Genomic DNA, 11,791 nt, shown 5'->3' with positions numbered 1-11,791 from the left:
GTTCTATTGCTAATATCTCTCAAGAGGTGAGTGCCAGATAATTTAAAATTAAATGGACAGCAGATGCATTTGGAAGAGGTGTGGCGCCGCGGCCAGGGCGACTGACGCTGGAATCTGGGGACCACGGTTCGATCCCCGGCTCCGGCGGCAGGTTAGTTAGCCCAGCACCATGTGACTCTGGGCAATAGCTCGCTTAATCTTCCCGACGGCCCCCAGCGCCTAGAGACCCTTACGGGTGATTGTGCGCTTTACAAATGTGGACTTTATTTGTCAGAATAAAGATGAGAAAGACATTTTATCAGAGTAAGTTTTATTAACTTAAATCAACAGAATTTTAATAGAAACAGTTAGTAGAACACATCACCAAATATTAATAAAACGTTGCACATTAAGTATGTATAAGTGCATAGTTCATGCGGGTTGTCTTAAATACTGTAAAAACGTGAATCTCAATACTCCATTTCTTGACAAAAATGAACATTTGGATACAAACTCTTGCAATATAAACGCTTTGTCACAAAATAGATAGAGCTGTAGAAAGAAGAACAATAGCAGACAGTTAGCAGATACATTGTTCGCATGTTTGATTTCCTTTAAACATTTTAACTTGATGCCACAATAGCCACAGTACAACAATGACCTGACAACCTGTGCTAGCTGCAAACACAAGAGGATTTCCAATTATTTCTGAAGGAAGACCTCGAAACACACTGTACAAACTGTAAAAAATGTTTCTAATCGGGCACAAATTTTACTTGGCACCCTTTAAGCAGGGTTTATGATGTTCTTATCTTGAAACAATGAGTCCTCATGCTTCAGTGTCATAATCCTGGTATTCCCCCTGTGAAATAAAAGATAAAACATCATGTCAATGGTGGTGGTCCCTTGTGATAAACAGTCTGTAGACTGTGTACTACATAAGAAAAATAATTTATCAATATATCAAGAGAGGTCTAATTTGCTGGAAGCCTGTTGGTTTACCAATAATGTAAATTCTGTTGGGACTCATTCACACATATTTGCACACCTAGATCCAATGTAAATGTGTACAGTTCTGCATATATCAGTGGCATCCCATCAAGCTCTATAGAAAAACAATCTTTATTTTTGTTACTGTTAAACAGGAATGGTGGAATTTTATCCTTCGCAGTGGAATTTGCTCCAATTAGGGTGGAATTGCTGTTTCGGCAAATTTTATCCCAGACATAGGCATTCCGGGATCTGTTCACCAGCAAATTTGGCGAGCATCCACAATCTCACATGTTTATAAGTATGGCCAAACTGCTGCTATTAATTTGCCAGCATGAATTGGAAAACCCTCATAGATATGATCCTACATACATACGTACTATATGTACAAGAGTACATTTGGATGTGGATGGAAATGGGAATGGGAAGCACCATCCAATTGCTGGTTTTCCAGGGGAAGGGGTTACTCAAATGAAAAAATAAATCATTACGAAAACAACATGTTCCAAAGTTTAAATTAACTTTTCCATTTCAATCCCACGTGCGGTAGTATATACATTACATTTACACATGAATAAATGGTTAAGCAAGTGCATACTCCTGGGAATTGAAAAATGCCAGAGTTTACCAGGAGCACTCCTAGAATTCTTTTTTAATTCCATGAAAGCCTGAAATTTACAACAAACATAGTCACAAAGCTATTAGTATTATTTCTGACTTTTGGGACTCAGTCCCGTTGTATCTGAAATGTTATAATTGAACAGGAATTGTCAAGATCGTAGGTAAATTGGTTCTCATAAAATACATTGTATAAGATAGAATGTTATCAGTATAGGTGTTCACAGTTGTGATGGCATTGATTCTCAACTTAGCATATTTTCTAAACATCAGTAGTTTTGTAAAGTGCAATGCTGCTTATGTAAAAAAATAAGAAGGGCATCATCACCAGCTACATATGATGGCTGGAAACACTTCCTACTGCTGCAAGGTGTTGCTTGAGACAACCAAGAATTGGTGTAATTTGACAATAGTCCATCTGGCTCCTTGCTCTGACCTTCTAAGTGTTTCTCAGTTATCCTTGCCCCCTACACCATCTGAAATGAGAACACTAACGTTCACCTCCTAAATCCTAGAGAGCTCTGTCCATGGGCCCACTTGCACCCTGCATCACATTGACCTGCTCCCCCACAATTTACCTGACACCTCTGACCAGGGATTTCGGAAGGTTACAGGTTTCATTCTACAATTTTCTGCTGCAAGTAGTCTCGTCTATGGGACAATCTGAAACTAGAAATGGTCATGGTGGGGCTGGCCAATAGTTGTTAACTATGCCTCTCTTAGTCAGATGAATTCTGACAACTTTGTCAGATTTCACAAAGACTAAATTATTTTAATTTAACCCATCTGTGTTGGTTTAATAAATAATTTGCCCATCCTTAGTTTTCATATCAAAAGTTTTCTTTTAGGTTATTTATTTTATATTTAAGGTTGTAAAATAGGAGCCAGTTAACCCAAAACACACATATCAAAAAATTTTGCTAAATAGCAAATTAGTCAATTGGCACATTCCATTGAGCTTGTCACACTCATGAGATTTAAAGCTTAAAATATCATGAAACTGCAATTGATATTCCCACCATGTACCCCCAGTACTTTCCCATTCATTACTAATGGAGATAACATATCTCCACAATGGAAAAAAAACAATGCATGCTGACCCCTTACCCACCTCCCTTGAGTACATAATGTGTACTTAGTCAGCATTTCCTCTGTTCTTTTTTCTATCCTGCAGGTGAACAGTACAACAAAAAGAAAGAACTGCTCCTGAATGGCTGGGGTGGCATCCAATGTCATCTGGCCGATCCTTTTGCTGGGATAGGAGGGCGGAGTACCTGATCATGCCTCCCTGCCTGCTAGGCTTGCAAGGAGTCGCATGGCGGTCTTGAGCCGGACAGCCACCAGTTGGGCCTATTGTTTCTTGCCCTGCGGTGCTGCTTCCAGGGTTATGCTGTCCTACTCCTCTCATGGACTACAGGGAGGCCTGGGGGCTGTGTGCATTGGTTGCTCTCGCTGTGCCTGACTTCCGGGCGGGACAGGATTCCACTGCATAGGTGCGAGGCGTGGCAGGTCCATGCCTGTTCTCAGTTTACGGTACAAAAGGGGGCAGCATTTTCCCTGACTTCTGGTGATTCATAAGCAGGGAGCCCCAGGGTTGGTACTGCATAGAGGAGTTTCTGCTGTTTTTTTCTGATTGCTCACATTCCTAATGTCTGAGCAGGTCTGCTTTGGCTCTCTGTAGGATGCTTTATTCTGGCAATGGGGAAGCATACCCATAAAAGGAGGCATGTGTGGGGTCTTCTTCTGCCTCCACATCCTTTTCATCATTGTCAGCTTTGCCTCCATGTTCCAAAAGCATAAGGAGGATGAAGAAATTGGAGATGCTGGCAGGAAAAATGGGGCTGTTCATGCAGTTACTTCCCCAATCTTTGGGGTATAATGAGGAAAGACAAGGCCCTGAGGAGCAGAAGGGTAAGTATATCTCAAAGGAAATGTTGCCCGACCTCCTTAGTTATATTAAAGATAACATGGTGTTTCCAGATGAGGATATGCAAGAGACTTAATCTGGTCCTTGCTGCATCAGTTTCAGAGTACAACGCCAGTGGATGTGCAGGTACATCTCTGTATATAGGAAGTTCTCAAGTGAGAGTGGAGGGCTCCAGATAAAATTCTGATGCCCTGCTTTATGGCCAAATTATATCCATTGCAGGATATGCAAAAGGACATTCTGGATTCCATTCCTATTGGTTTGTTTGTGGCCAGTTTGGTGGGAAGGGCATCTGCTGAGGATGTGGTCATCAAGGATCCGATAGACAAGGAAATAGAGGTATCCCTCAACTTGGTATCCATGGCACGTATGTGTCCTACATGCTTATTTCAGATCTGAAGTAGTCACTGTATAGGGCCTTGAATGAATCCTCTGACTCTTCAGGGTTGCTGAAGAATATCGAGCACCAAGTGTAATACTTTTCCGATGTGTCCTTTCATGTTGTGAGGGCCTCGGTGCTCTCCTGTGGGGCTTATGTGGGGGCTCAGCGTAATCTGTTTTTGAAAGACTAGAAGACGGATGTGGCCCACAAGTCTTCCGCTCTTCAGATGTCTTTTCAGAGGTCTGTGCTGTTTGGGGGCTGAGATCGAGGAAAAACTTCACAAGCTCTTCAAACGGAAGAAACATTCCTCCTCTCTGAAATTAGATTCTGGTGACAGGCAGCCTTCTAATTGCAAATCCCTTTTCAGCAACCAACAAGGAGGCTGTTTGTTCGGGCCCTGGGGAGGTCTCTGGCTGGACATGGTCGTGAGAGAAAACCCAAGTATGCCCCCAAAGCCGCATTCCGGACTATATGGTAAAGCAGGACTGTCCCATAGGGGGCCATCGTCAGTTGTTTCTCCAGGCTTGGCAACAATCTACTTCCAACGCATGGGTTTTGGACATCTTGCAGCGTGGCTACAGGATTGAGTTTGGGGAGGTTCCTCCTTCTTTGGGGTGTGGACAACTCCTTGGCCCTCAAACCTTGTGAAGTGGTATGCTTTATCCCAAGGGACTCATCCTCTCCTGCAAAGCTTCCTCCCTTGTCGGAGGGCAAGGGGTTCTACTCCATTATTTTCCTAGTCAAAAAGTCCAGCTTCTGGCTGGTTTTGAACTTCAGAGACCCTGAACAAGTTTGTGAGTCGTGTCCCCTTCAAGAAAGAGACACTGCAGCAAATTATCTTGTTGGTGGTCAAGAATCATCTGATGTGCACGATGGATCTCCAGGACGCATACTACTATATCCTAGTCCATCCATTCTCTCAACAGTTTCTGTGGTTCTGTGTTCAGGGAACTCATTATCAATTCAGGGTTCTACCGTTAGGCCTTCTGTCTGCTCTGAGGGTTTTTATCAAGGTGGTGGCTCTTCTAGTTGCTTCTCTCCATTTCTGGAGGACTGAACTATGCACCTATCTGGATGACTGACTGATTCACGCCCCATCAAGAAAGAGTGTTCTTCTGGATCTCCAGGTGATGCATTCTTCTCTCAAAGAGCTTAGTTTTTTGATAAACTGGCAGAAGTGTGAGCGAGTTCCTTCTCAAGATCTTACCTTTACTGGGGCTCGGTTTCATATCAACCTCAACAAAGTCTTCCTTGCAGCTCCCAGGGCAGTGCCCTTGATGTCCTTGGCTCAGGAGGTGATTGGTCTGTCTTCTGTGGTGATCCGGAGGTGGCTTTGCCTGTTGGGGTTTATGGGGGATGGGTAAATGTGCCTTCAAGGGATTTATTCAATTGAATAGGAGTGCAGTCTTGAATTCCTTATCTCTGATGTCCCCCGTAAAGTGCTGGTCACTTTAAATAAGGTGAGACACGATGTGTAATTTCTCTCCCTTACACCTTGAGCAACACTATGTAAATATAAATCCTTGAACTTAAATCGGTCTAAATAAAATCTAATTCTCTTTAGACTGTTAAAATAACTGGGGCATCCACGATTTTAATACATGATACCTTATGCCGGCTCGAAGTTGCAAACCAACACGCCATAAAGTTTGAATACGCGTGCTCCGGCGTAATTAAGGTAACAACAAATTTGCACTATTAGTTTACATTACACTGACTGTTTCTGAAGATAAAATGAATTACAAATCCTCCTTCTCCCATTCCTCAATAGATAGATAAGTCCATCTCTAGTTCTACACTCGTATGAATCCTGAGATTTCCCTCCAGTTTGAGGAAGTTTTTACCGACACGCAATAAAATTTGAACACACTGCCCTAAGGGCCACTAAGGTAAGAATACTCGCTTCAGGTGCTCACGTTTTCATTTGATTCCTGGGAATATAAAATACGTTGAAAAATATTCCTTTTTCTTTGTTCTTTATGAGATAGAGTTGCACATCTCCAGCGCCACAATTTTGAAGGAATTGAGTCAAGTTGGTCTTATTGTCTCTAGGTATGATTGAATTTTTAGTATCAAGTTTCTGAATAACATGCAAGTACAGATATAGTGACCCAATGAGATAGGTTAATGTGTGATATGTGCGATAAACTCTGATTAAATACCATCAATGTTTAGATTCAATAGCCATCATAACATAACTCTATGGAAGTTATTCAGTTAAAAATCTCTCATCTCTTACAATAATAACAAATGATGAACTATGATGCAATGATAGGCGTTCAGCTGGTATGATACACATCCACCAGCATATGAATGGCTACAGCAATTCTGTATGATTAATCGTATCTGCCTTAGATATGTGCATTTATATTATGAATTAAGTGAAATGAAGATATCCCACAAATTGCAAATGCTCTTTAATGCATATTGTATATTCATGTATGTTTGTTTTTTCCAATGGAATAATTGTATAATGGTGTTACACTTACACGGGTGTTATGAAAACAGTGTCTTTTATATGCATATATTAGAACAAATAGTAATTTTCTTTTGTTCTACATTATAACAGGGGTCTACAACCTCAATACTATACAGTCCCGAAGATGGTCTCACTAATGCAAAACTAGAGACCGAAACGTCGACTTATACACTTTCTTCTTTGATATTTATTTTAAGAAAAAGTGTCGCAATTTTTACAGTGAAGGTGTTCAAGTGCAAAATAATTACCTTCTTGTTTCATTGCATGCATTGTAAACAAGTACTCTGAAAAATTCTAATATAAAATGTAATACTTTCATATATACACCCGTTTTTGTCTGTTCTATACACCTTTTTGAGATTTACTCCATATGATTGTTCGCTCTTGAACAAAGTTGTACCCGTTTACATGAAATTACCTAAAAGAATTGACGAGCTGAAAGAAATCAATTAGCAAGCATATCTTCAATCTTGCTCCCAAATGTTATCTTAAAATAAACTAAATATTCGATTGAATAAATCCCTTGAAGGCATATTTAACCATCCCTCTTACTTTGCCCAAGCCCTCAAGGGTAGTTTGGGTTGCCCATTTCTCTCACCATTGTTGGGGTTCATGGCAGCTGCAGTTTTCATGGTGGCCTGGGCTCAGTTTCCCCTCAGACCTTTGTGGCTCCATCTGCTGTCCTTTTGCGATCCATGCTCCAGATACTTTGAGATGTTAGTCCCAGTGTTGGGATGGTGGACAGTGCAGGACAATCTCTTAAGGGGTGTTCCGTTGCAGCCGGATCTTCTGCTGGTCCTGACGACAGATACAAACGCATTTGTTAGGGGAGGCAACCTTGGGCGATAGGTTTCTGCAGGCTGTGGTCCCTTCAGAATGGGAGACGCTTGTCCAATTGAAGAGAACTGATGGCACTCTTCTGGGCTGTCAAGGGTTTTCAGCATCTTGGTAGGGCACCACTTGATGGAGCACTCAGACAACCATGTGACGGTGGCATATCTCAAAAACCAGGGGGGAATTTGCTTTAAGTTCCTAAATGCTGTGGGCCTGCCCCTGTTTCAGTGGGGGGAGATGCATCATCAATCTCCTGTGGCAGTTCATGTAAGGGGGGTGGACAATGGTGTGGTGGATGCCCTAAGTTGGTTCTTTCCCCTCTCTCAGGTACTCTCTCTCTACATGGCAGTGGTTCTTCAGGTGTGCAGGAGTTTTGGTGTGCCTTTCCTGGACCTATTTGCTTCCCGGCTTATTGCACAGGTTCCCAGATTTTGTGCCCGCACCCAGCATGACTGCAGCCTGGGGAGTGGATGCTCTTACAGTTACTTTGCAGGACCGTCTGTAGTGCGTCTTTACGCCAATTGCTCTCAATCGCAGGTTTATGGCTCGGTTGATGAGGAAATCCAGGGTGGTGATCCTGGTGGTACTTTTATGGCCTCAGTGATCTTGATTTCCCAAGCTCCGGTTGTTGGGTGTTCAGGTGCCGTGCATGATTCCTTGCTCCTCGTCTCTTCTGCGGTCAGTTGCGTCTCTGGATCTCCTCCAGCTGAGGCTTTCGGTCTGGAAATTAAGAGGAGGGTTTGCAGAGAGAGGGCCTCCCTTGCCATTCAGCAATAGCTATTCAGCAATTCCAAAAGCCTGCAACGTTAAAGTCTTATGACAGGCATTGGGAAACTTCCAGCATTGGTAAGAACGTTTTGGGTTGTCTCCTTTAGAGTGTTCACTGTTTGATGTGCAGCTGTTCTTGTGGGGTGGTTTTGAGAAGCATTTGTGAGTGTCTACCTTGCTGGCCCAGTGGTCACCCATTAAGGCTTTCCACTCTCCTTGGGGGAATCTGGAGGATGTGGATGATTTGATGGCTCATCTTTTCTAAAGTTTCTCTCTTAGCCGTCCCGTGGTGAAGCCTTGTTACCCCTTGTAGGATTTGCCTTTGGTCTTGTAGGCTCTGGTGGCTGCCTTTTCCAACATATGGAACAGTCTGACATTAAATTTGTCACATTCAAGGTAGTTTTCTTAGTGACTTTCACTTCCACCAGGTGAACTGGTGAACTAAGGACACTAATGGCACAGGAACTCTTCCTGTCTTTTTCAGATGATGGGGTGGTTTTAGATCTGGATTCCGCTTTTGTTCCTAAGGTGGCTTCCCAGTTTCATTGTTCCCGGTAGGTGGTTTTGCCTGCAGAGACTGCGCTGGACGAGGACTTGGATTGGTCTTTCCTGGATGTTAAGCAGGCTTCACAGCTCTATTTAGATCACACCGGGTCTTTTCGGAAGTCTGGTTCTTTGGCAATCACCATACCTGCCTCAATTCAGAAAGGACCTCAAGACTTGGCTCTTCAGCTGAACATCAGCGCCTTCGATGGACCAGTAACTCCCCCCCAGCACCTTGAGACCCTTACGGGTGAGCAGCCGTGCTTTACAAGACTAGATTGATTGGTGTCTTTTGAGGCCTCATCCAGGGCCAGATGTAGGTAATCCCCGATTAACGATTCTTAAATACCGAATCATACCGATTCGGTATTTAAGAACTGGCAATCGGGATGTAGGTACATTTACCGAATTAATTACCGAATTGTTATGATTCGGTAATTAATGAATCGTATTTACCGAGTCTGTAACTGCCATTGTTTCCTATGGGCCTTGAGGCCCAAAGGAATCAATATCAATTACCGAATCGGTAAATACCGATTCGGTAATTGGGGGAAATATTGAAGGGTGGCAGGGTGTCACTTTGACACCATTTTGCACCCCTCAATTGTGCATGGGTGCACATGTTGCTGACATAGATGCCCTTAGGGCATGTATGTCTGCAACATGGCACTGTTTAAAAAGCAAAAACAATGCTTTTTAAATGGTTTTCTTAATTTACCACCAACTACTAGTTGGTGGTAAATTAAGAATTCTTATACCCTTATAGCACTGAAAACAGTGCTACCTACATCTAAAATTACAGAATCTGTAATTTTACCAATTCGGTATTTTACCGAATAGGTAAAATTACAGAATCGGTAAAATTACCGATTCTGTAATTTTACATGCCCCTACATACCAATGTCCATATACCGGTCGGAAACGCGTTTCCGACCGGTATTTGGACACCTACATCTGGCCCCTAAAGAGGAAAAAGCCTCCTCTATATCTATCAGTAGATGGCTCAAGCAAGTTATTGAGCCGGCCTATTCTTTGGCAGGGGTTCCTCCTCCAGCTGGGGTGCAGGAGTCATCAAAAAGGGGGGTGGCAGCATCCTGGGCTGGATTGCTTGTGGTGTGTATTTCTGAGATTTGCCGGGTGGCTACTATGCATATCTTCCAACACTTTTGTTTGGCATTATAGGCTCCAGATGTATTAGGGGAGGGCATAATGTTTGGATTCGGAGGTCTGCATGTTTTTTGCTCCTAATCTGGTTGTGTTGTGCCTGTTTTTCTGTTATTAAATCACTTTTGGGTCCTCCTTAAAGTGTAGTTTGGTTTTGTGATTTCCTGTTTCTGTTTTTTTTGGAACGTCGAGTTTTCTGGCTCGGTTATTCTCCATTAGTAATGAATGGGACAAGAACTGGATGGACCTGGGGGGAATGTCTTATTACTTACCGGTAATCTTTATTAATCCTGGTCCTGTAGTCCTTGTCCCATTCACTTCACCCCACCCTCCCTCTCAAACTCCCGGCCTTCCTCTTTTGGGCTTGGTAGTTCAGGGGAATGCTAGATAAGTACACATTATGTACTCCTGGGAGGAGGGTAAGTGGGTGGGGTAAGAGGTGCAGCACTCCTTGTGTTCTTTTTTCAGTCATGAATGAACAAGGACTACAGGACCAGGAGTAATGAAGATTACTATAAGTAGTAGGACATTAATCCACAGCATGAAGCTTATCTATCTTAAACACTGTTATTCAATTTCCTTCTTATTTATGCAACAACGGTAGGCTTCCTATGACCATTGAAAACACCAGACAACATAAAACATAACATAAGTTCAAATAGTTTAAAGAGGTGGAAAAGGTCAAATTTGCATTCGAAGCAGATATTATGATGACCATGAGAATGCAACATAAAAGTAAGCATATCTCTGGCATAGAGTTGTTTAAAGTATTTCCTTCACGTTTATACAGCATATCTCTTGCTGTTTGCATTGAGTGCTTAACGCAGCACTTTAGCCAACAACCAATTTCTGATTTGAATCCCAAATAAAATAGGTCAGCACTAGGTAATAGTCTGTGAGAATTCCATTATGCTCGGGTAATTTCCAGGTAGTTGGAAATTGAACTGAAGCTGTAGATCTATGGTCATGTCAACTAGATTCTATCCATCATTTCAACACACACACACACACACATTATTTCACAGGGCTAGAGAAAAAGGCCAAAATGTCCTGGTTGCTTACCATGGGGCCCTCAAATTGAGTTCTCAATAAACCCCTAATGTAGGCTTTTATATGTATAAAGTACTTTCAGAGTATTATGTGTACTTTCAAAGTATTAGGACTAAGCTTAAACTGAGTGCGTGATTACATTTAGACTATGATCTTTCCCGGTATCTCAGTTTCTCTGGTGCATGCCACATCTTCTGACCAATCAATAATCAGCTTCACAGAATGTTTATAATAACGCTTTGTCTTAAAGGTAGTACAAATATGAGGGACATATATCACAAGTGAAATACATAATCAGGATAGTATAATATGGTTTGGGAAGAACAGCTTGCTGTGTTCAGTGTCAGCTACAAAAGGTTTTAAAGAAAGGCATCTCTTTTTCTCTGTTCCAAAAATATAAAATGGACACTTGGACATGCCCAATTGTTAATTATTCACAGGGTTAACATAAACACAAGTATACTTTTTTGCTGCAACACACATAAGGCGAACTAGCCCATGTAATGATGTTTGCAGCTTTCAGTCACATATATAGATAAAATATGTCCGATATTATGACAATTCATGGTCTGTGAAACATTTTTTTATTGAGTAGAACTGCTTTGCATGCTCTTTCATAATTGGAGCAGATGTAAAAACCAAAGAGAACATAATTTGAAGCAAAGCTGCAGACAAAGAAAGTTATGTCTTCCTAGCCTCGCTGGAGATGTTCAGTCAGATAGAAAAAACTGCTGGTCCCACTCCATCTCCGCCAGTAAAAAACAAATCATAGCTATTATACAAGTGCTGTTTGCACAACAAAGGGATCTAAAGAGCATACTTTCATGCTTCCAAGTGGTAGTTTTAAGGTAGCAATCAAATTCAGGGTCCTGAATGTGACTTCACAGGGGTGTTTGACAAAATATCGGATTAGAAATATCGAGTAGTAGAAATAACGGAGAAAAAATATTGTGATAGAAAATATGGTGATGCAGAAATATCGCAAAGAAGAATATCGATTTTAGAAGTAAGTAATATTATTTTCATTAATATCGTTGTTGTTAATATTGTTTTCACT

At 41.8% G+C, this 11,791-nt stretch overlaps 1 protein-coding gene across 1 annotated transcript in view; it reads right to left on the bottom strand.

The window, feature by feature from the left end:
• Positions 1-295: 295 nt before the first annotated feature.
• Positions 296-11,791, bottom strand: part of SNCA (synuclein alpha) — a 616,256-nt gene continuing 604,760 nt past the window's right edge. The window contains exon 5 of the mRNA XM_078677486.1: positions 296-841. Within this exon, the coding sequence (XP_078533612.1) occupies positions 809-841 (33 nt within the window). The 3' untranslated portion in view covers positions 296-808. The remainder of the gene's footprint in view (positions 842-11,791) is intronic.

The sequence above is a fragment of the Lissotriton helveticus genome, chromosome 2_1, assembly GCF_964261635.1.
Source record: "Lissotriton helveticus chromosome 2_1, aLisHel1.1, whole genome shotgun sequence".
In the NCBI taxonomy this organism is placed as follows: Eukaryota; Metazoa; Chordata; class Amphibia; order Caudata; family Salamandridae; genus Lissotriton; species Lissotriton helveticus.
Note: the sequence above shows the minus strand (reverse complement) of the source record. Positions and strands in the feature narration are given on the sequence as shown.